Raw genomic sequence first — 23,266 nt, 5'->3', positions numbered from 1 at the left:
CCACCCCACATCTTGGAGCCTCAGTTTCATCCTCCGTAGAACTGGGGTTGGAGGCCTTCAGAGTCATGTGAGGGCTAAATGGGAGTATGGCGGTGTGGCACCTCCTTCACTAGCCTCAGGCCTGTCTGTCTGTCCTCTGCTCCAGATCCCCCCCAGAAGGCCTCCCACAATGCCTCGGTGGACATATGTGAGCTGAAAAGAGACCTTGAGCTGCTCAGCCAGCTTCTGAAGCACCCCGGAAAGACCTCAAGGAGGCCCTCGTCCACCCCTGCCAGCCAGTAAGCGTGGCTCCCGGACCCGGAGGTGGGCAGACGGTGACCTGGAGCAGGAGACACGATGGAGGAAGCCTCTCCTGGGGCTGGAACATTCCCTTCGTCTTTCCACCTCCTCCTGGAGGAATGGAAATACAGCCCTCAGGCCAAGCCTTTGTCAAAACTATCACACTGAGTCATCCCAGGACGGCCACCCGAGCCCTCTTCCCCGCCAAGAAAGGAGACCTGATGGGCCCGTTTGAGAGCTTGGCAGACTGAGGCCCAGAGATGGGCAGGGCTCCTCCATGGCCAAGACGGGGTCAGTCCAGGCAGAGCTGGGCCCGGAACCTGGTGCTCAGGATAGCCTCCCCTTTCCTGTTTGCTCTGATGATCCAGCTTCCTCTCACCCCACCGCTGCCCCCCTGCCCCCCCTCCCGCAGGTTACTCTCTCCTGCGCCAGCACCAGAGGGCTGTTTTCTCTCCCTCCCACCCCCCACCCTCTGCCTGCCTCTTTCCGGTGTATCTGCCTCATCTCCCCTTCTTGCTCCGTCTCCCTACCCGCCTTGATCAACCTCTCCACCCCTTCTCCCCCTGCTAGGCAGCTGCAGACCCTGGAGTCGAAGCTGACCTCTGTGAAGTTCACGGGGGACACCCTGTCCTTCGAGGAGGACCTGGTCAACGCCACGGTGTGGAAGCTCCAGCCCACAGCCAGCCTCCAGGACCTGCACATCCACTCCAGGCTTGAGGTCAGGAGGCAGGGGCCAGGCTGGCCGGGGCAGGAAACAGATGTGGAGGCGTGAGCACTCTGGGAGCCAGATGTGTGCTGACAAGGAAGGTCTCCGGCCCAGGGAATACCCTGTTAGTGGCTACCCCATGGCAGAGGACCCTCCCCCGGGGTGGGGACAGAGGTGGGGGGGACCGGCATCAGAAGCTCGTATGGCACCCCCGTGTAAACAGAAGACCAGTCCCAACGTGCCTGTGGGTGCGTCTCAGTCTCAAGGCTGCCCCTTGAGGGGCTGGGAGCTGGGAGTCCTCACATCCTGCCACCTGGGGTGCCGTCTACAGCACTGGCGTCTGAGGCCCAGACAGCACGACACTGTGTGAATCCCCCTGGAGCCCTGGGCTCTAACCACAAGGCTCCCCAGCCAGCGCTGGAGCCAAGGACAGGAGGGCTTCCTGAAGGAGGTGGGCTTGGAGGTGGCAGCATCCAGGGAGGTGTTGGGGGTGCGTGTCCAGGAGACCTAGGAGCCCACCGCTGGCTGAGCCCCGCAGGGACTCTGGTCCGCAGGAGGCACAGAGCGAGATCCGGGAGTACTCGGTGCTGCTGCCCCGCGTGCTCTTCCAGAAGACCAAAGGCCGGAGGGGGGAGGCTGAAAAGAGGCTGCTTCTGGTGGACTTCAGCAGTCAAGCCCTGTTCCAGGTACGGGGCCCACATCCTCGCGCCCTCCCCTGGGGAAAAGCGGTCTCTGTCTGGTGGGGAGGTGGAAGGCAGGCGTGGAGCCAGGCCCCGTCCTCCGCAAGTCAGAGCCTTTCCTTGTAAAGTCAGAAAATGGACCGTGACGTGCAAATCTCCCCCGGAGAAGGCTAAATTATGTTGTTTTCACTACAGTGTAAATGACTACACGTGCAGGAATTGTTTACAGAGGGGGCCTCCGCATGTCGGAGCAGCGTGTGGGAATCTAGAGAAACCAGGAAATTCCTTGGCCTTTCTTCTCAGCCTTCAGGCCTCACCACCACCCCCCACCCCCCCCCCCCCACTTTCTTCCCCCATCCCATATATCTAGGACAAGAATTCTAGCCAAGTCTTGGGTGAGAAGGTCTTGGGTATCGTTGTGCAGAACACCAAAGTAGCCAACCTCTCGGAGCCTGTGACGCTCACCTTCCAGCATCAGCCACAGCCGGTGAGTGGGAGCAAACCAACCAAGGACACGAGGGTCCTTCCTTTTCTGCCCTGCCTTCTGAATCACTCACCTTTAACAAAATGACCCGCTGGCTGAGGGCACCAGACAGGTGCAAACGGGGTGGTGGCCTGACGCTGACTTCCTCAGCCTGGCCCAGAAAGGAGAAGACTGTGATGGGGTCCACTCTTCCTTTCTTGTCCCGGCAGAAGAACGTGACTCTCCAATGTGTGTTCTGGGTTGAAGACCTGACATGTGAGTGTGGAGGGGTCCCTGAACTGGGCAGGCATCTGGAGGAGAAAGGGGGTCTCGGAGGGTGGGGAAGATGGGGTTAATCAGGGAGGGCTTCCCGGAGAAAGGTGAGCTTTGAAGAAGGAATGACGGCAGAGTGAATGTTTGCAAAGGCTTGGAGCAGTCATGCGATCGTGCGTTTCGGGGGTGTCCAGTGGGGTCCTAAAGGACGGGGCTTGATGAGAGCCCCACGGAACCCCTCCTCAGTGAGCAGCCCGGGGAGCTGGAGTGATGCGGGGTGTGAGACCATCAGGAGAGAGACGCAGACGTCCTGCCTCTGCAACCACCTGACCTACTTTGCGGTGCTGATGGTGAGCAGTGCTCCTGCCCCGCAGCCATACCACGGGCTGGATGCCAGCCACTTTGCACATACGTGTTGTTCATTCCTCACACCAACCCCTGAGGTGCCTCCTGCCGCCGTCCCATTATGTAGATAAGGAAACCTAAGTTCAGAGAGGTTAAGCAATTCACCCAAGGTCACACAGCTAGTTAGTGAAAAAGCTGCTCTTTATTCCCAAATGTTGGTGCATGATAAAAATGCAGAGCCCTGGCCCTAACTGAGAATCCTAATTCCACAGGCTGGGGCAGGGCCATGAGTACATTTCCAGTGAGCCCTCAAGGGGATACTGAGGCCCATTGTGGAGGCCCTCACAGCGGACTTCAGGGTTCCCGAGGGCACAGAAGCTTTGAGTCCTAGGTTCACCCTCCCAGAATCTTGGGACCCAGCTTCTGCGGGATCGGAGTGGGCTTCCAGCTCTCCCGGGTGTGGGGTGCCCAGTCTCTCATGGGAGGCTCACTCCGGTGACGAAGGTAGTAGAAAAACAAGGCGTGCCGGGCCAGAGAAGGGATCCCCTAGTGGAGGGTTCTTGACCGTCGTGAGGCCGTGGTGAACGAAAAGTGCAGACCCCTACCGCCACCCCCACCCCCCGCCCCCCGTCCGAATAACGCACTCACGGGGCCACGCTCTGCTCAGGTTGGGGTGGCGGTGGTTCATAGACGCCTGAGGCCCACCCCTCCCCCCGGGGCAAACCCTCAGTGTCGAGGTGGGGACGCTGAGGCCAGCCCTGGCCCGTGTCGTGGACCCAGGTCGCCTCCGTGGAGGTAGATGCCATACACAAGCACTACCTGACCCTCCTCTCCTACGTGGGCTGTGTCATCTCCGCTCTGGCCTGCGTCCTCACCATCGCCGCCTACCTCTGCTCCAGGTAAGGCCTGGCAGGGGCGGGAAACAGGGAGGGAGGAGAACCTTCATTCCGGGACCCCACCACCCCCGAGGCCCACCCTGGGGACTGGCTTGACCCCCCCGCAAAATGTGCCTGCGGTCGCAGGAGCCCTGGGAGGCGCGGTCAGCTGGCCCCGGGGGCTGTACGTCCTGCTCTGATCTGTGGTGTTGGGACGACCTAGCGCTTACGATCTTCGTTGTCTGCCAGCATCGAAAATCGAGAGGGGTGACGTAAAACTCTCGATTTCTGCCTTTGAATAATCAGATGTGTCACTGCTGGAGGCACATAATAATATGATGGTGAGCTTCCCACGGGCTACACACTGTTCTGAGTGCTTTACGAGCACAAAATCGCTTCAGTCTCACAAGGGCCTTATGAAAGAGAGCTCAGAGAGGGTAAGTGATGACTTGCCTGTGGTCACACAGCAAGGAAGTGGCAGAGGCGGCCTTAAACCCAGGCAGGCTGGGTCCAGGTATCTGATTCTGCAGAACCCCTGCAGGCATTCGAGTTTGACAAAGCCTCTCCCATCCCCCGATGGAGGCTTCTGTGAGTCCACGGCGGCCGTCACTTGGGTGCCTTGAGGCAGAAGGTGCCCCATGGGAAGCGTTTGGTGGAGAGTGCCTTTGCCCATCCTCAGACCGGCTGGGTGGACGGGTCCGGACCGTCAGTGCCAGGCTTGGCCTAATTTGAGGTCCACCTGCAGTCAGGGCCTGGGCCCGTTTGGGCAGAGGGCAGACACTCTAAACCCTGTGGGTGTTCTCGACTGGGAGGAAGGGAGGGTGAGCTGTGTGCATGCGTGTGCATACGTGAGCCCACAGCTGTGCACGCAGTGGGTGACAAGGGACAACTGGCAGGCTCAGGGGAGGGCAGGGGGCAGGACCACAAGCCTCCCGGCAGCTACTCATCAGTCAAAAAAGTGCCCAAGGACAAGGACAGGAAACCTCAGGGACTGAGCATTTTATCTGTGCCAGACGCTTTACCCTGCGAAGTGGCCGTCCCCCCATTTCATAGATGGGCAAACTGAGGGTGAGGGGGAAGGGACCGGCCCAAGGTGGTACCTGGAGTTAGGGTGGGTGGGCGAGGCTGTTCTGTTGTGCCCGCTGGAACACGTGGTGGATGGTGCCAGGCAGAGCGCAGTTGGGGGCGTGGGGACCCGGGGAGGAAAGGCCGACAGTGCCCTGGATCATCATAGCGGGGCTGGACTGTGCACACACACATTTGCAAACCTGAAGACAGACAGGCAGACATGCACACACACACATACACATGCACATACATTCACAGCCTCACAGACGCATGGTCGTGCAGACAGACAGGTGGACACAGAACATGGGTGGCACGGATTCTCCAAACACAGCAGCAAATCCAAAGTCTTTCCCCTCCAACTTTGGGAGCCTCTGGTTGACTCTCGTGCTGGATTTGTCTCACTGGCTCTGTCTGGCTAAATCTGCTGTTACAGGTGCACACGGGGCCTCAGCCTGTGGCTGCTGGGCACACGGTAGGTGCACGGGGACAAGTGGGGACGACCTAGCTGCAGCCATAGGAATAAGATAGGGTGCGAATGTGTGTGCCCTGGGAAGGCTGCCCTGACCTTCCCAAGCTGGCCACCAGGGTGACCTGCCCCCACCCCCTCCCCTGCGCAGGAGGAAGACTCGGGATTACACCATCAAGGTGCACATGAACCTACTGCTGGCTGTCTTCCTGCTGGATGTGAGCTTCCTGCTGAGTGAGCCCGTGGCCCTGGCAGGCTCCGAGGCTGGCTGCCGGGCCAGTGCCATCTTCCTGCACTTCTCTCTGCTCGCCTGCCTCTCCTGGATGGGCCTCGAGGGTTACAACCTCTACCGACTCGTGGTCGAGGTCTTTGGCACCTATGTCCCTGGCTACTTGCTCAAGCTGAGCATCGTGGGCTGGGGTAAGTTGGTAGAGGGTGCTGGTGGGCCCTCTGGACCTGCCTCTGCTACGTGGCAAGACCCGGGCACCTGGTTCCGCTTCTTTGCTTACCTCTCTGACTGCTCCCTCACCGTTTCCTTTTACCCACCCACCCACCCACAGGTGTTCTTTACCTGGGCTGCAGGTTAAGGTCCCCTTTAGGAAGATGAGATGGTGAGCACTGCCCCAAGAAACACATATTCTCCACATTGCTCACTGTTTTAAAAGGGGGGTTTGCTGACATAGCCACCACGTATGGATGTGCAGGTTGTGCACTGCTCAAAGGCACCCAGTTGGGGGTGAATGGACTGTAATCCAGTCCTCCACTCACCTAAATCACCCAGGCTGGAAGTGGCTCTGTCTGTGGATCCTCTGAAGCTTCAGGTAACAGATTCCCCATAGCTCTGGCATCTGTCCTTGGCTAAGACAACCCAAGTTACCTATAGCCCAGACCTCTCAGTCAGGCCTGGGCCCAGGGACACATCACAAGTGGATGTTGCACAGGCCCGCCAACCTCCGCATGTCCCTGACCCAGTTTGCCACTCCTCTTGTGTTTCTCATCTGGCCCTTGTTTGGTTCACTCCACTGATTTACATAAAATTCCTTCAGAGCTGGCTCTGTGTCGAGATGCAGGTGTTTGGTGGTGGGAGACCACTTCTGGAGAGCTCTCAATCTCCAGCCCATGGACAAGGTCAAGGCCCAGTGCAGACTCTGGGAGGCCTCCCCTCCCGGTGTCCCCCACCTCTCCCTGCGATGTCCTGCCCCTCAGCGGGGACGCGTGGGCCCTTTCTCCCACGGGCCCCCAGGATGTTGGGGGGGAAGCAGGGCTGGGGCTCTCTGTGGGAAACCCAAACTGGAGCGGCGGGAAGGGGAGGGTCCGAAGGCCTTGCCAGAGGGCAGGGGAGGGTGGGAGATGGAACCCTATGCTCTGCTGCCCTCAGGCTTCCCCGTCTTCCTGGTGACGTTGGTGGCACTGGTAGACAAGAACAACTATGGCTCCATCATCCTGGCTGTGCACAGGACTCCGGAGAGTGTCATCTACCCTTCCATGTGAGTGGCTGTGTGCAGCAGGGGCGGGGAGAGGGGCCTTGGGGTGCAGAGGCCAGAGAGCGGCCTGGGCCTGGGTCACACTGAGCAGGGGACTCCTGGGTGCCAGGGCTGCTGGAGCCCGGCAGTGGCTGGAGGGTCAGCGAGGGTGAGCACAGGCCTGGATTTGCCCATCGCTCACCAGGTGACCTCGCGCAGCACCTTGGTTTCTTTCCTTTGTGAGCGGGAATATAGGTTGGAGCGGATGAAGGCACGAATTAAAAAGAATTGAAAAGAAAATAAGCCCCCCCCTGTGAGTCAGTCACAGCTCCCTGGCTCTGGGGATCACCGTGGTGCACACCCATGGCCCAGGAAGCACGGTGCGACCCCGTCGTGCGCTGAGCCCTCCCATCTCCGCCCGCAGGTGCTGGATCCGGGACTCCCTGGTCAGCCACGTCACCAACCTGGGCCTCTTCAGCCTGGTGTTTCTGTTCAACACTGCCATGCTGGGCACCATGGTGGTGCAGATCCTGCGGCTGCGCCCCCACGCCCAGAAGTGGCCCCACGTGCTGACGCTGCTCGGTCTCAGCCTGGTCCTCGGTCTGCCCTGGGCCCTGATCTTCTTCTCCTTTGCTTCTGGCACCTTCCAGCTGGTCGTTCTCTACTTCTTCAGCATCATCACCTCCTTCCAAGGTAGGCACGGAGAAGACCCCACCCCTGGCCTGGGCAGGGTGCCTGTATGTGGAGCACTGGGCAGGGAAGATCTGACCCAACCTGAAAGGTTCACTTCTCTGGGCCTCAGTCTTCCCATGCGGAAAATGGGGGCATCCTGGCCGTAGTTGACAAGTCTTTATTGAGTATCTACTATGTTTTGGCCCTATGTTAAGCCTTGAACTGGCTGGGTCAGGGCCTTCCCTCCATGGAGCTCATCTCTGGTGGGAAAGACCAAGCATGACAAGAAATCATCTGAGGGGCCAAGCAGCCCCCTGCTTGCATGGACCAAGCAGCCATCTGAGGGGATCTCGGAGACTAGGGCAGTAACAGCGGGTGACGTGGTGGGCAGACCATCTGGGCTGGGGTGGGGGCCGCTTTGGGGAGGGCGGCCAGGGAGGCCTCTGTAGGAGGTATCTGAAGACAACGGAAGGGTCCAGCCGGGGAGAGATCAAGGGCCTTGTTACTCTGTGTGTGCTCCTTGCACTGTGGGCATCAACACTGTGGGAAGCCCGCTAGCAGTGTGGACGTGCCGAATCAGATCTACATTGTAACAGAAGCCCAGAGTGGGTGTGCACGCCACAGGCTGAGGCGGTCCGGCCTAAGGAGAGTGGGCCAGGCCAAGGGAGCAAAGGTCTTGAGGCTGGAATTTGGTCGTGTGTTGAAAGAATAGTGAGGGGGAGTGAAGCGAAAGGGTTAGTGGGGGGAGGGGGCAGTGGGGAGGTGGTGAAGGGAGAGGAGCAGAGGGGCTGGGTCACAAGGGCCTGGGCCTGATGCCACAGGGTCCCTTCTACCTGCACCCCCCTACCATCCCCCACCCTGCCACGACCGACAGACAGACAGACACATACACATACACACACACACCCCTCTGTTCTGGCCGAGAGGTGCTTAAACGGGTAGGCTCTGGAACCTGAACACCACTGTTTAACTCCTGCCTCAGCCAAGTCCCCTTATCTCCCTGGGCCTCAGTTTCCTCATTAGTGACACAGAAGAGTAACAAACAGGCCTGACCTCATAAGGACCTCGTGAGAATAACATGAGACGGGGCCCAGGGAATCACACGGTGTCTAACACGTAGCAGGTGCTCCCCTGGATCACATGGGTGCTGGTAGGCTGGGGAGGGAGGACGGAGAAGGGCAGGGCTGCCCCCAGCCTGCTGACCCTTGTGCCCCCCTGCTGCCCACAGGCTTCCTCATCTTCCTCTGGTACTGGTCCATGCGGCTGCAGGCCCGGAGCGGGCCCTCCCCTCTGAAGAGCAGCTCGGACAGCGCCAGGCTCCCCATCAGCTCGGGCAGCACCTCGTCCAGCCGCATCTAGGCCACCAGCCACCTTCCAGGAGCTGTGTGAGGAAACCGAGTTGCGACCTCTCCTCACCGCCGCCCGCCACCCCCGCAGCCAGGCCGGACACTTCAGGGTCAGCCAGAGACTTGAGAAGAAGGCCCAGGGACCTCAGAGTGAGGGGACGGTTGCCCTTGGCAGCCAGACCCCCAGGCTGGGCCTTCTGAATTGGCCTGCAGACTGCTCGGCTCTCAGGTCCAGCTCACATGGGGCTCAGGAGTGGGACCGTCCCGCTGCTGTCCTCACTGGGGGCCGAAGGCTGTTCTTAAGTCACCACCGCTGGGCCTGGCCCTCGTGGCTGGCGATGGGAGCCCTCACGGCCCGAAGGTCAGGTCCCGGGCCTGTGAGGCCTGGTGGCAACCTTGGTCCTGTGCCCCCACCCAGGACAGAAATGTGCCATAGCTGTTCTGTCTCTGGTGATCACCATGAGGGCGCTCGGCAGTCCTGTTATTTTAGCCTGAGAGTGGTACTCAGGGCATGTGGGGTTGGGGCAGAGCTTTGAGCCAGACCTCTGGAGGAGAGCCCCCTCCTGGGCAACATCGCCTCTACCTCGGAGCCCAGGGCCCTCCGTCATCCTCCCCAGCCCGCCCTCTCCAGCCCTCCACTCAGCCCCAGGGGGTCCCCTGGGGGCCCCCAGGCCCAATGCTGTATTTTGGGTTGTGGTTTCCAAGAGCTGCCTGGTGCCTGCCGTAAACCTCTATCTACTGCACGGACTTTTGCCTGCCCTTGACTCAGGCAGAGTATAGACATTATGGGCTGGGCCAGGTCTGTCTGTCCATCTGGGCCTTTCTATAAGCTGCATCACCCTTGCTCACCACTGCCAAGCCCATCCCTCACAGGGGCCCTCAGCCTCTCTCGAAGCCCTCTTGTGGCAAGAACGGTGGGGCACAGCAACGCAGAATTGTTTCTGCCCCAGTGCCCCAGAAGACTGAGACGTGCTTCCCCTGGTGACCCTGGCCTAGAGCCCAACGTGCTCCTAAAGGGTCGGAGCTACAGGTGTGGGGTTAGCAGAGCCATCGTTTCTTGCTGGGGACCCAGGAAGACTTCCTGGAGGAGGCAGCCTTTGATCTGGATCTCCGCTTTAAAGATGTGGAGGCCTTTCTTTTTAAGTACTGCTATCTCATTTGTCTTTTGAATTTAAAGAAGTAGACGTTTGTTGTAGAGAATCTGGAAACTGTAGAAGAGTACACAGAAGAAAATAAAAATCATCTCTTGTTATCACCTAACAAACCAATGCAAACAGTTTGGAGCACTTCCTTCCGAACTTCCTTCTGTGCTTCTATTAAGAGTCACTGATACAAACACCCTGGGGCCAATCGGGAAACAGGAATGAGAGAAGAAGGCTGCGTGTGAAAAAGAATCAACCGCTGGAAACTTTATCCACCAGGACGAGTGGGGGATAAATGGTAATTTGACGTCAGTGTTGGGGAAGCAGTGGGGGTTGCTGGGGTCTGTGGTGGATTAAAGATTACAAGCCCGATGCCGAGGGAGCCACTCAGCTCCAGTCGCCTACCACCACGCAGGGATGAGGGCCCAGGTAGCCAGACCACCCTCCTTTTATGATAAATCAGAAATCCAGGGGCGCCTGGGGGGCTCAGTCAGTTAAGCGTCCGGCTCTTGATTTTGCCCAGGTCGTGACCTCACAGTTCATTAGTTCGAGCCCCGCATCGGGCTCTCTCCCTCTCTCTCTGTCCCTCCCCTGCTTTCCCTGTCTCTGTCTCTCTCTCTCTCAAAATAAATAAATAAGCATTTTTTAAAAAGGAAGAATAAAGAAATCCAGGCTGTGGGGGTACAGAATCCCCTGATTTAAAGATTTGGCTCATCCAAAAAATTCACTGGCCAAAAGAAATCAGCTTTGGGACTGAATTCAGCCCTTGGCTGGCTGCGTGATGTATGTAGCCAGTTTGTGGGCCAGTGTGTAGTTGATGGGCTGCAAGAAGAAATGATCAGACTTGCCTCCCATCACTACCTCCAAACTGGTTGCGTCCAGTCTGCTGTGCCCGTGCCATGGCACAGGAGAGGCAGACCAGGTAGGTTTCTGTCCCCACTCAGTAGAGAGCACTGGCGAGTGATCACTGCTACTTGCATCCAGGTCTCATAGCCCAGCGCAGGTCCATCCCAGGCCCTCCCTGAGCTTCTGCCCTGCACAGTCTGCTTCCTCATCATCTGGCTGCTCCAGGGGGATCACGGGCTGGGAAAAATGGCACCAGGGTCTGGAGTTGGACGGGATGGGTGCGAAGCCACCTTAGCCGCCGGGGGTAGACCGGCAGTGCCCTCTGATGGCATGAATGTGGGATCTGGGGACCTGCAGGGACCTCAGCACATGGCACCTCCTTGCACCTGCCTCTTTTCCAAAGCTCCTCTGTTCCTGTCCCCTCTCTCATTGTCGTCTGCCTCCACCTTTCGGCAAGTCCTGAGGACAGAGGGAAGCCTTGCCCACAGTGACCTGCTTGGGCAGCTCAGGGGGGTCAGAGCCAGCTCCCTCCTCACAGACTGCTCAGTCTCTCTGAATGAGGGTCACTTGGGGCCCCGTCACTTGGCTAGACCTGGGGGGGGCACCTTCCCCCATCCTCAGGAGGGAAAGAAAGGACTCAGCCCCCTTCCCCAGGCAGATGGCACTCCCTTCAAACAAATTCTCCCACTTCAGAGAATTCTTGAACATTCGGCTCTGGCTTTGAGGCTGGCTCAGGTAGCAAGGAGGGGCCTCTCGAGGGTTGGATCCCATCTACTTAAGACAGGTGCTAGATGGGCCCCCTGATGGTCCTTATTCCCTGGGCTGTAGGGCCTTGGACAGCAGGACCGCTGTTCTCAGATGGACATGACCAGGTTTGCGTGTGGAGACATTGCTCTGGCATGAGAAATGAATGGATGGAAGTGACTAGAAGGTGAACGCTGGCCAGGCCTGGCCAGGAGACTGGAGCCCATCTGGAGCCACGGGGACAAGCAGTGGAAGTGGCAGAAAGGGAAACTGCAGTTCCATTTGCCCTGGGCTTTTGGGATCCCAGGGCTTTGTCCATGGCTCCAAGGCAGTCCCCAGCCCCGGTGGGGCCCCAGAGGGGTAGCCCTCACTCTGGCCCTGCCCAGCCATCTTTTGCCACTTTCCTAGACCCCTGGTCCTGTCTTTCCAGGTGTGCTGGATGCTCTGGGTCCCTCCTTCTGGACCCTTCTTCACAAACAGGCACCTGTGAGCCCCTTTGAGGGCCCTGGCACCAGGACAGGTTTCCACTGGGGACCCAGGAAGTCCGCACTTCACAAAGCCCTTGTCCACTTTATCACCTCACCTGGCTGCAGCTGGGAAGGAGGCAGGACAGGCCCAGTGGTTCCTGTCTGCCCCGAAGCCTTCCCTGCAGAGGAAGTGCCTGGGGCTCCATGCCAGATTCCCACCTGTCACCCACGCCCCATGAGTGACCCCGACATCCTCTCCCCAACCTCCCCCCGGCCCCGCCAGGCCCAGAGGGCCCAGTGGGGGACTGAATCCTGTCTAGACACTGTCTGGGAGGAAGGGGAAGGGGCCAGGGAGGTGGTCCTCAGACCCTCGAGGTGGAGCACATCTAGCTCGGGCTGTGAGGTAGGAGATGCTCGTCCTGATGCACCTTCTTGGTGGGATGCTCTCGGACTTTGATCTTGCAGTGACCGTGGGACGATGCCAAGGGCCCTGGCCTCATCTGCACGGCTTCCTTGGAGTCGCCAGAGCTGGGGCCTGAGTGGTCAGCCCCTCCCCTTCCCTCATGCTGCACTCCATGTGTGTTTGCTGCCCCCACTTCCTGTCTGGGCCACCCGTGACCAGCCGGGCGATATGAAAGTAATTGTGAAGAACTGACAGTCGTGTAAGGAGATAGTGACGGTGGCCACCCCCCGCCCCCTGGCCTGGACGATTCCACACGCATGATCTCATGAGTTCTCCGCATGTCTTGTGAGAGGCCCCGAGCAGCAGACAGCGCACCCGAGCTCACCCAGCCAGGAAGTGGCCAGGACAGATGTAGGCCCAGGCCTGACCAACCCCAGAGCCCATGCTCCTGCCCACCCCATCCCACATCTCCTGTTATCCAGTCTGGTAGGAGGCAGGGTGGTGCCGGGGCCTCCAGGGCCAGCCCTCTGCTGCTCCCAGGACCCCAGCAGGCATGGCCTTGATCCTGGTCTCGTTCAAGCCATAAGCACGAGTGAAGGAGCCTGAGTACCATCGCTATCCCTGCAGCCAGGCTGTGTGCCTGGTGTATTACAGGTGTCCTCAAACCCCAGCACGGCTCTCTGCGGCAGCCCTATGACTGTATTTGCCTTACAGAGGAAGGAACAAGCTCTGAGAGGTCCCCAGCTTGTGAGAGGAGGGTCTGCGCTCGGTGTGCCTGACTCTAAAGCCGGTGCCCCTCACCATCCCCAGGCGTCCCCTTGGGCCTCCGCACCCAAGCGGACGCCTGGGCACGGAGGTCTCTGCGGCCGCTGGACCCTAACTTCACAGCGCCCGGCAGCGTCCCTGGGTGGGTGCAGCGGCCCCCTCTGCAGGCGGTCGCAGAGTGGGGGGAGACAGGAGGGCTGGCCAGTTCCCCACGCTCACCTTTCACAACCCAACCGATGGTGCCATGGAGCAGGAAGGCTGAGAAAGAGGCCACAGGAAGCCGTGACGCTGCGTGGGGGGAGGGGGTGGAGGCAGGCCACACAGCAGAGCCTGGGGCCAGAGGGACACATAGACACCGGGCTCCGGCCAGCGCGGACAAGGCTGGCCAAGGATGGTGACACCCGGGGCCCTGAGGGTCCTGTTTCTGCTGCTCCTCCTGCTCTGGGCCTCAGGTGAGCGGCTGGTTCCTTATCCCCTCTTCCCGAGCCCGGGACACTGAGGGATAGGGGCCGGGGAGGGGGTATGGTTGGGGCGTCTTGAGCATGTGTGTCCAAGGAGACCATTCTGCCAGCCTCTGCACCTTCTCTCACCTCATCCTGAGTTAGACGTCGTCATGATGAACTCGAGTCAGCCTGGGTCTCAGGTGATCTCCCGCTCCTACTCTGGGCTGTGGTTTCCTGGCGGGCCTGGCTCTGGGACACAACTGGGCCGTGGACACGCTCATATCCAGCTGGCCTCTGAGCTCCCGGGGGAGGGGACAGGACGCTCTGGAGGCTGAGGCCAGGTGGGGCTTGCACTGAGCTCCCCCATGGCTCCCCCTGCCCCCGCCAGCTCTCCTCTCCCTGACCCGGCAATGGCCTCCTAGTCTCCGGTGAGCCAAGCCGGGAACAAGGCTTTCCGCCCCTCACCCGCTATCAGCCTTGCATACGTGGTGGTTCTCCAGAGCAGTTTGAGGACCCCAGGTCTTGCCCTTGCTGTACTCTCTCCCGGGAAATCTGAGCCCACAGCTGGCCCACCTGGCCAGCTCTCACCCTCCTTGGCACCCTGTGATGTCTGCAGTGACCCTCTCAGGCAGAAGGGGTGCTCCCAGCTCAGTGCCCTGTGTGCCCCTCCTGTTTTGTTCTTTAGTGTTGTTACTTTACAAGTTTTTAAAGTTTATTTTGAGAGGAAGAGAGGGAGAGGCAGAGAGAGAGGAGAGAGAGAGAGTGCCAAGCAGGCTCCATGCTGAGAGTGCAGAGCCTGAGGCAGGGGCACACTCCCACAAGAGTGAGATCATGGCCTGAGCAGAAATCAAGAGTCGGACGCTTAATCGACTGAGCCACCCAGACGCCCCATTCTCCTGTTTTGCTCCTGACTCAGTGAGTGGCCTGCATGCCGGTCCCCTTACATGTCTGTCCAACACGAGGTCATGTGGCTTTCGTGGGGTCATAGGGTCACAGGGGGTCAAGCTCTTTGGGCTTCAAAGAACCTTTTTCTCTTCAATGTTGGGAGATTCGGCAAAGTGAAAAGTTCAGTCAACTCAAAAAGGGGGGGAATGATGATGTTGTCCTCCTGGCAGAACAGGCCGTCAGGCAGAATGCTTCACAGATTGACCCCCTCCCCGGCCACCACGATAACCAGTGGTGGCTATTGTCCAGTCTCAGCGGGCATCATAAGGACCCCAGGCCCTTCACAAAAGCCGTAACTACGCTAGTTGGGGCTTCGAGGCTCCCCATAGTGACTGGGTTTATTCTATGGTCGATGTGGGAGCTCCCGTTTGGGCAAAGTGTCAGCCATTTGAATAGCATGAGGAGGCCTGAGAGATTTATATGTTTATATGTAAAGGTAAGTCTCCTTCTTTTGTGGATATTTATGGGTTACTCAGCATTGTCTGCTCCTTGATTGATTCATTTGATAAACACTGATGGTGACTTCTTCGCAGGGCCAGGCCCTGAGCCAACGAGGCTGGGCTGTGGCAGAGAAAGGCAGTCGCCTGATGCTGAGCTGTAGGGAGGGGCAAAAACCGCCCTCTGACTTCCGGCCTGCCTCCCACTTGACCATGGATCGAGGTGGTTCCTGGAGGCCAGCTCCTGGGGCAGATCAGGACGGGGAAGCGTAGTGTAGGTCTTGAGGTGGGGACTGTCATCATCTCACACGGGCCTGGTTCAGGCTGTCTCTGTCTGGACCAAATGCTTCCAGTGTCTTCAAAAAATATTCACACAAAAAGATATTTAATCATCTTTTCTGCCCTCGCCAAAAGCTTCACATACTCGACTGTGCTAACATTTTGAGGCAGGCAGGAGGGCGGCTATGTTAACACCCGCCGGGGTGCCACCTGTGCCCAGCACCCATTTGGGACCCCTCGGACACAAAGAGGGCTAGGATTACATAGAGAATGGCACCCCCACTCCCTTTCCCTCTCCTCTCTCTCCCCCTCTCTCTTTTTCCCTCTTTTCTCTCTCTCTTCCTCCTTTATTTAAAAAGCAAATGTAGATCATATTATACACATGCTCATTGAGCATTTGCTTCTTCCCATTAAACGGTGTCATGAACATTTTTACAATCTAACAGAAAGTTAAAGTTTCTTTATAGGTTACTTAAAACACTGTCATCATAGATCTGATTATTATGAAATCCACTCTAAAATGTAATATTTTAAAGTTTATTTCTTTATTTTGAGAGAGAGAGATGGCGCAAGTTGGGGGGGGGGTCAGAGAGAGAAGGAGAGAGAGAGAGAGAGAGAGAGAGAGAGAGAGAGAGAGAATCCCAAGCAGACTCCATGCTGCCAGTGCAGAGCCCGGCGCAGGGCTCGAACCTCATGAACCGTGAGCTCATGACCTGAGCTGAAACGGAGAGTCGGATGTTTAACCGACTGAGCCACCCAGGTGCCCCTAAAATGTAATTTTTAAAGCCCTACATTGCTCTAACTTTGATCTGCCATTATCTGTGTCTCTATCTTAAAAATTAGCTTGTTTCTTCTATTGCGAAAGTCATGTTGTGTGTGATTTCTTGAAAAAGAACCCACACACCAGAGAAGGGTACAAGAAATGAAAAGTAAGTGTCACCCCACCCACCTCACCCTTAGCACCGCACGTCCTAGAGGTAGCCCCCCCCTTAACTGTTCCTGGTGTGCCCATCGGAAAGGCCAATGTGCACAGGTTGTCAAGACACCCCCACAAATGGACAACGGATAAAACAATGCCGTTCAGGGGCGCCTGGGTGGCGCAGTCGGTTAAGCGTCCGACTTCAGCCAGGTCACGATCTCGCGGTCCGTGAGTTCGAGCCCCGCGTCGGGCTCTGGGCTGATGGCTCAGAGCCTGGAGCCTGTTTCGGATTCTGTGTCTCCCTCTCTCTCTGCCCCTCCCCCGTTCATGCTCTGTCTCTCTCTGTCCCAAAAATAAATAAATGTTGAAAAAAAAAATTAAAAAAAAAAAAAAACAATGCCGTTCACAGGAAAAAACATACAAATAGATGCTCCGACTCCTTCTTAAATTAAAACAAAAATATAATTTTACTCCTCAGGTTGGCAAAGGCTTGCAGGTTTGGTGAAGTCTAGGATTAGGAACATGTGGGTCCATAGCCACCCCGTTTGCTGCAGGTAGAAATAGGTGCATCCCCTTGAGAAGGAAATTTGGTAACACCTACCAATTTTTAAAAGCTCAACATTTTGACCCAGAGATTCCTATGATAGCAATGTTTTCTATGAATTCTTAACACAGGCTGACAAAGAGGTAAGCAGTGTCGTTCAAAACAGGAAAAAAAAAAAAAAAAAGAGCGACAACCTTAAAAGCCGGCCAACAGAGGAGCGGTTGAACAAGGGTCACAAGACCCTCCTAACGGAAGGAACAGTGTTCAAATGTCCACAGAAAGACACGGATCGGCAGGTGCCGACGCGGAAAGTTCTTCAACATACATTGCTGAGCGATCCCAGTCACGTACATTTTAAAATGATTTATATCACAACACTCGCCTACGCATAGGAAATTTCTGCAAGGTTGTGCAGTAAATTGCAAAGGGTCGTGAACTCTGGAGTGTGACCTGGGAACTGCAGGGAGTTTTACTTTTCATTTTATGTCCTTGTGTACAGTTTAATGTATTTTTTAATTTAAATTTTTGTTAATGTTTATTTATTTTTGAGAGAGAGAGAGAGAGGTACAGGGCATGAGAGGGGGAGGGGCAGAGAGAGAGGGAGACACAGAATCTGAAGCAGGCTCCAGGCTCCGGCCTGTCAGCACAGATCCTGGAGCAGGGCTCGAACTCACGGACTATGAGATCATGACCGTAGCTGAAGTTGGACGCTTAACCGACTGAGCTGCCTAGGTGCCCTGTACGGTTTTTTTAAAAAAAAGAAACCTCTGTCTGTGTATTAATTTTGTTGAGAGACAGGTAAATATGTATACATATACATACACCCAGCATAAATACACAAATACATAAAGAGTCGGTTTTACAATGAAATTCTCACCTCCTGGAATAAGGAATACTGACTCTCTGTACATCTACGATGAGCGATACCCTTTATGTGTTTGAACTCTAATCCTTCCCCAAACTCAAAATGAAGGTACTATTAGCTCCATTTAGCTGATGAGAAGATGGAGCCTCAGAGAGTTTAAGTGGAAACATAAAAGTTTAAGTGTCCCTGAGGTCACACAGAGAGTAAATGACTCAGAGCTTCCATTCCATGCCCCGTGCCAGGTGAAAGGGGAACTGAGCGAGAAGTCACAGAAGCTGGTCTGTCGTCCCGGAGCTGCCCCCCAGCTAGCTGGTGACCTCACTCAAGTCACTGTGCCCCAGGAGCCCTCAGTTTGCTGTGTTCTCCCCCTACCCCAGGAGGTAGCCTGTGAGGGTTGTAATGAGAACGTGGGGGAATAAGGCAAACTGAGACAGAATATGCCCAAGGGTTATACCATTAGGCCACAGTTGCAAGGGCTTTGGAATGTCTGATATGGAACAACCGTGGAAAGCCCAGCAGGCTCCCTGGAGGAGGTGATAAAGGGTAATAGGAGCCATGTGCCAAGCCCTTTGTACACACTTTCCCCCAAAGCATCCCACCGGCCCTGTGAGGTCAGGCGTAGTATCTCCTTTTGCTTGGGAAACTGAATCCAGCTCAAGTGTGCTTAGTTAGCGTAGATGGATGGAGCTGGAATTTCAGCCCACATGACCAGACCCTGGGGCCTGAGCATCTTACCCTCTACTTCTCGCCCTTGCTGCCTCCCTACCCAGACCATTCCCACCTTCTGCATCCCTCCTTCAGGTATGGAAAATTCTAGGATCCTGGAGCAACCGAGAAACGTCTGCCTGGGGCTCATCAATGAGGGCAACTATGAGTCCTTCCACCTGGAGAACACAGCTGGCTGCTTCACAAAATGCAGGCAGTCAGGGAATGAACCCTGCGACCTGAAAAACTTACAGAGGTAAGGGGGCCCTCTGAGCTAGAGCAGGGATCTGGGGCTCCTTCAAGGGTGGCAGGGAGGCTGTTAGGAAGAGACAGAGCTATCAGCCCCCACGGCTCCAGAAAGTGAGGCTGCCATCTCACCTTTCCACCCCGTTGACACCCACATTCCCTCCAATCTACTCACTGAGACCTTTCTGATCCAGGGGATGCAGGGACGAATCAGCCCCTGTTCCTACCATTGTGGAGGGTCAGACAGGGACCCAAATGATGATGATTCTAGAGTGTGATCAGACAAAAGGGTGGACAAGGTGCCGGCTTAGCTCAAAGGAAGACTGCCAAGGCTTCACAGAGGAGGCAACTCAGGAAAAGGCTTTGAAGACTCCATGGGAGTTTTCTAATTGGACCCAAGCAATGTTAGGGGATACAGGCAGCAGAACTTCAGGAGTGTTGGGGGGAGAACCCCACCGCTTTGCAATGTGAAAGAGTGACATTCTGGGGATGCAGGCAACAATGGGGAGGTGGGCCGGGTAGGGGAGAGACTAGAAATATAAGCAGGGACCAAAGTGTGAAGGGTCGCGTAAGCCGTACTAATGTGGGAGGAGGCAGAGCAAGGATAGATTTTTAAACAGAAGAAAAGCATAGTCAATTTCGCACTTTAGAAAGATCACTCCGTTTTCAGGGAAGGATACAAGGGTGGTGGTGCAGGAAGAGACATGGACCAGGATGCAACCACAGTGTCTGCGTAGGAGTGAATCACCTGGGTAGGTGCTAAATCACCGCCAGCTGCACCAATTGGCCCTGTGCACCTGGAAAGGAGGGATGAATTAGAAACAGTGTATGACGCAGAATCAGTAAGACCAAGAGACTGATAAGGCCAAAAAATTAGAGAGAGTGGGTTGAGGGAGAAGGGGTTTAGAATACGACGTCTCTAAGAATCATCTCCAAAAATTTTTGCCTCTCCCCCCTCCAATCAAAGCTGGCTATAATTGAATTCTTCTAAGATATGCAGGACAACCTCATAGCTGGCACTCAATACATGCTTGCTGAAAAAAAAATGAGTGAAAAGCCTGCGTTCTCAGGCTCGGTGTTAAGATGGCAATCTGATTGAACTATGTCATTTCAGGGGCCTGAAAACACTCCCATTCCCACCGGCACCTGCTTCAGTGGCTTCTTAGCTCTGGGAGGCTATTCAGGGATAGCCTGTGCTCTCCTGTCTGTGCTCTTTTATGATGGGGATAAACACTTTGGAAAAAGCAGGGGCTCTGGGATCAGATGTGGATTCTGTTCCCAACTCATCAGTTAACCAAGTTACCTCGTTTATCTTCACAACCCTCTGAAGTGGGTCTGGCCATCAACTCATTTCAACATAGGAATTTAGGGAGAGGGCACAAACATTTTGTCCATAATAGGGCCTATTATGAATAACACTGGCATGAATTTTTAAAATATATCTTGCCATCAACATTTTCGTACATGTCTTTTCATGAACATATACACTCATTTCTCTTGAGTAAATACCTAGAAGGGAATCGATGTCAAAGGTATGATGAACTTTAGTAAGCGTTGCCATAATTTTCCGTGGTGGCCATATCAGTTTACATTCTCACCAGTAATGTGTGGGCATTCCAGTTATCCCACACCTTTGCGATGCTTGGTATTACCAGTCATTTTAAGTTTAGCCATTCTGGAAAGGATATAGTGGTATCTCATTTCTTTTTATTAATTTTGATAGCTTTACTAAGGTATAATTTATGTACCATCCAATCTATACATTGTTAGGGTACAGTTCAATAATTTATGGTATATTATGCAGTGTGTGGAACCGTTATTATGATCATTTTAATAACACTTGCATCAGCCCCAAAAGTACCCTCATACCTGTTTGCAGACAATCCCTGCTCATATACCCAGCCACAGTCAACCACTGATCTGCTTTCTACCCTATATATTTGCCTTTTCTGGATATTTTCCATAAGGGACTCATACAATACGTTGTCTTTTAAATCTTGCTTCCTTCACTTACCATGGTTTTGAGTTATATTCATATATTAGCATGTATCAATCGTTCTTTTTTTATTACTGAGTAATATTCCCTTGTGTGGGCATACTACATTTTGTTTATCCATTCATCAGTTGATGGACATTTGAATTATTTATTTCCAGTTTGGTGATTATGAATAATGCTGCCATGAACGTTTGAATTCAAATCTTTGTAGACATATGTTTTCATTTCTTTTGGGTAGATACCTAGGAACAGAATTGCAGGGATATCTGGTAAGCGTATGTTTAGCTTTTAAAAAACTGCCTGACTATTCCTCAAAGTGTATCATTTGCTTTTCCATCAGCATGCAAAAGGACTGCAGGTCTAATACGTCTTTGCAACCTTGTCAGTTGCAAATCCAGTGAGTGTGAGTTGTATTTCACTGTGGTTTTAATTTGTGTTTCACCAATGACCAATGATGTTGAACATCTTTTCATGTGCGTATTAGCCATTTGTATCTTTTCTTTGGTGAAATGATTATTCAAATATTTCCCTCATCTTTTATTAAAAAATTTTTGTAAAATATAATTTATTGTTAAGTTGGCTAACTTACAGTGTATACAGTGCTCTCTTGGTTTTGAGGTAGATTCTCATGATTCATCGCTTACATACAACACCCAGTGCTCATCCCAACAAGTGCCCCCCTCAATGCCCATCACCCATTTCCCCCTCTCCCCACCCCCCCAATCAACCCTCAGTTTGTTCTCTGTATTTAAGGGTCTTTTATGGTTTGCCTCCCTCTCTGTTTGAAACTATTTCCCCCCTTCACTTCCCCCATGGTCTTCTGTTAAGTTTCTCAAATTTCACATATGAGTGAAAACATGTGATATCTGTCTTTCTCTGACTGACTTATTTCATTCAGCATGATACCCTCCAGTTCCATCCACATTGTTGCAAATGGCAAGATTTCATTCTTTCTCATTGCCAAGTAGTATTCCATTGTATATATAAACCACATCATCTTTATCCATTCATCAGTTGACGTTTGGGCTCCTCCCATAACTTGGCTATTGTTGAAAGTGCTGCTATAAACATTGGGGTACATGTGCCCCTATGCATCAGCACTCCTGTATCATTTGGATAAATTCCTAGCAGTGCTATTGCTGGGTCATAGAGTAGTTCTATTTTTAAGTTTTTGAGGAACCTCCATACTGTTTTCCAGAGCAGCTGCACCGGTTTGCATTCCCACCAGCGGTGCAAGAGGGTTCCCGTTTCTCCACATCCTTGCCAGTATCTGTTATTTCCTGATTTGTTCATTTTAGCCACTCTGACTGGTATAAGGTGGTATCTCAGTGTGGTTTTGACTTGTATTTCCCTGATGATGAGTGATGTTGAGCATCTTTTCATGTGTCTGTTGGCCATCTGGATGTCTTCTTTGGAAAAGTGTCTATTTATGTCTTTTCTTCACTTGATTGTTTTTTGGGTGTGAGTTTGATAAGTTCTTTATAGATTTTAGATACTAACCCTTTATCTGATATTTCGTTTGCAAATATCTTCCATTCCATCCATTGCCTTTTAGTTTTGTTGATTGTTTCCTTTGCAGTGCAGAAGCTTTTTATCTTGATGAGGTCCCAATAGTTCATTTTTGCTTTTATTTCCCTTGGCTTTGGAGATGTGTCAAGCAAGAAATTGCTGCAGTTGAGGTCAAAGAGGTTGTTGCCCATTTTCTCCTCTAGGATTTTGATGGTTTCCTGTCTCACATTTAGGTCTTTCATTCATTTTGAGTTTATTTTTGTGTATAGTAAGAAAGTGGTCCAGTTTCACTCTTCTGCATGTTGTTGCCCAGTTCTCCCAGCACCATTTGCTAAAGAGATTTTTTCCACTGGATACTCTTTCCTGCTTTTTCAAAGACTATTGGCCATACATTTGTGGGTCCAATTCTGGGTTCTCCATTCTACTCCATTTGTCTATGTGTCTGTTTTCATGCCAATACCATACTATCTTGAGGATTACAGTTTTGTAGTAGAGGCTAAAGCCCAGAATTGTGATGTCTCCAGTTTTGGTTTTCTTTTTCAACATTACTTTGGCTACTCGGGGTCTTTTGTGGTTCCATACAAATTTTAGGATTGTTTGTTCCAGCTTTGAGAAGAATGCATGTGCAATTTTGATTGGGATTGCACTGAATGTATAAACTGTTTTGGGTAGTATTCACATTTTAACAATATTTGTTCTTCAAATCCATGAGCATGGAATGTTTTTCCATTTCTTTGTGTCTTCTTCAATTTCTTTAAAAAAAATTTTTTAACATTTATTTATTTTTGAGAGAGAGAGAGACACAGCATGAGCTGGGAAGGGGCAGAGAGAGAGGGAGACACAGAATCCGAAGCAGGCTCCAGGCTCTGAGCTGTCAGCACAGAGCCTGACTCGGGGCTCAAATCCACAAGCCGTGAGATCATGACCTGAGCCAAAGTTGGACTCTTAACTGACTGAGCCACCCAGATGCCCCTGGATTCTACATTGTTTATTTCTGCTCTTATATTTATTATTTCTCTTCTTCTGCTGGGTTTGAGGTTTCTTTGTTGTTCTGCTTCTAGTTCCTTTAGGTGTGCTGTTAGATTTTGTATTTGGGATTTTTCTTGTTTCTTCAGATAGGCCTGGATTACAATGTATTTTCCTCTTAGGACTGTCTTTGCTGCATCCCAGAGGGTTTGGACTGTCATGGTTTCATTTTCATTTGCTTCCATATATTTTTTAATTTCTTCTTTAATTCGCATTTATTCTTTAGTAGGATGTTCTTTAACCTCAATGCATTTGGACGTTTTCCAAACCTTTTCTTGTGGTTGATTTCAAGTTTCATAGCATTGTGATCTGAAAATATGCATGGTATGATCTCAATTCTTTTATATTT

At 53.6% G+C, this 23,266-nt stretch overlaps 2 protein-coding genes across 12 annotated transcripts in view; both read left to right on the top strand.

Moving 5' to 3' along the window:
- The window catches only part of ADGRG1 (adhesion G protein-coupled receptor G1), a 39,280-nt gene extending 29,376 nt beyond the window's left edge, over window positions 1-9,904 (top strand). For all 9 annotated transcript variants that reach the window (XM_047835969.1, XM_047835965.1, XM_047835964.1 and 6 more), the window contains 11 exons: window positions 146-278; window positions 850-997; window positions 1,540-1,671; window positions 2,036-2,152; window positions 2,359-2,404; window positions 2,648-2,751; window positions 3,527-3,645; window positions 5,307-5,575; window positions 6,534-6,642; window positions 7,043-7,311; window positions 8,519-9,904. In XM_047835969.1, the coding sequence (XP_047691925.1) occupies window positions 146-278; window positions 850-997; window positions 1,540-1,671; window positions 2,036-2,152; window positions 2,359-2,404; window positions 2,648-2,751; window positions 3,527-3,645; window positions 5,307-5,575; window positions 6,534-6,642; window positions 7,043-7,311; window positions 8,519-8,649 (1,577 nt within the window). In that variant the 3' untranslated portion in view covers window positions 8,650-9,904. The remainder of the gene's footprint in view (window positions 1-145; window positions 279-849; window positions 998-1,539; window positions 1,672-2,035; window positions 2,153-2,358; window positions 2,405-2,647; window positions 2,752-3,526; window positions 3,646-5,306; window positions 5,576-6,533; window positions 6,643-7,042; window positions 7,312-8,518) is intronic.
- A 3,421-nt stretch (window positions 9,905-13,325) lies between these two features.
- Window positions 13,326-23,266, top strand: part of ADGRG3 (adhesion G protein-coupled receptor G3) — a 28,274-nt gene continuing 18,333 nt past the window's right edge. For all 3 annotated transcript variants that reach the window (XM_047836655.1, XM_047836654.1, XM_047836653.1), the window contains exons 1-2: window positions 13,326-13,455; window positions 18,237-18,396. In XM_047836655.1, the coding sequence (XP_047692611.1) occupies window positions 13,395-13,455; window positions 18,237-18,396 (221 nt within the window). In that variant the 5' untranslated portion in view covers window positions 13,326-13,394. The remainder of the gene's footprint in view (window positions 13,456-18,236; window positions 18,397-23,266) is intronic.

The sequence above is a fragment of the Prionailurus viverrinus genome, chromosome E2, assembly GCF_022837055.1.
Source record: "Prionailurus viverrinus isolate Anna chromosome E2, UM_Priviv_1.0, whole genome shotgun sequence".
Lineage (NCBI taxonomy): Eukaryota > Metazoa > Chordata > Mammalia > Carnivora > Felidae > Prionailurus > Prionailurus viverrinus.
Note: the sequence above shows the minus strand (reverse complement) of the source record. Positions and strands in the feature narration are given on the sequence as shown.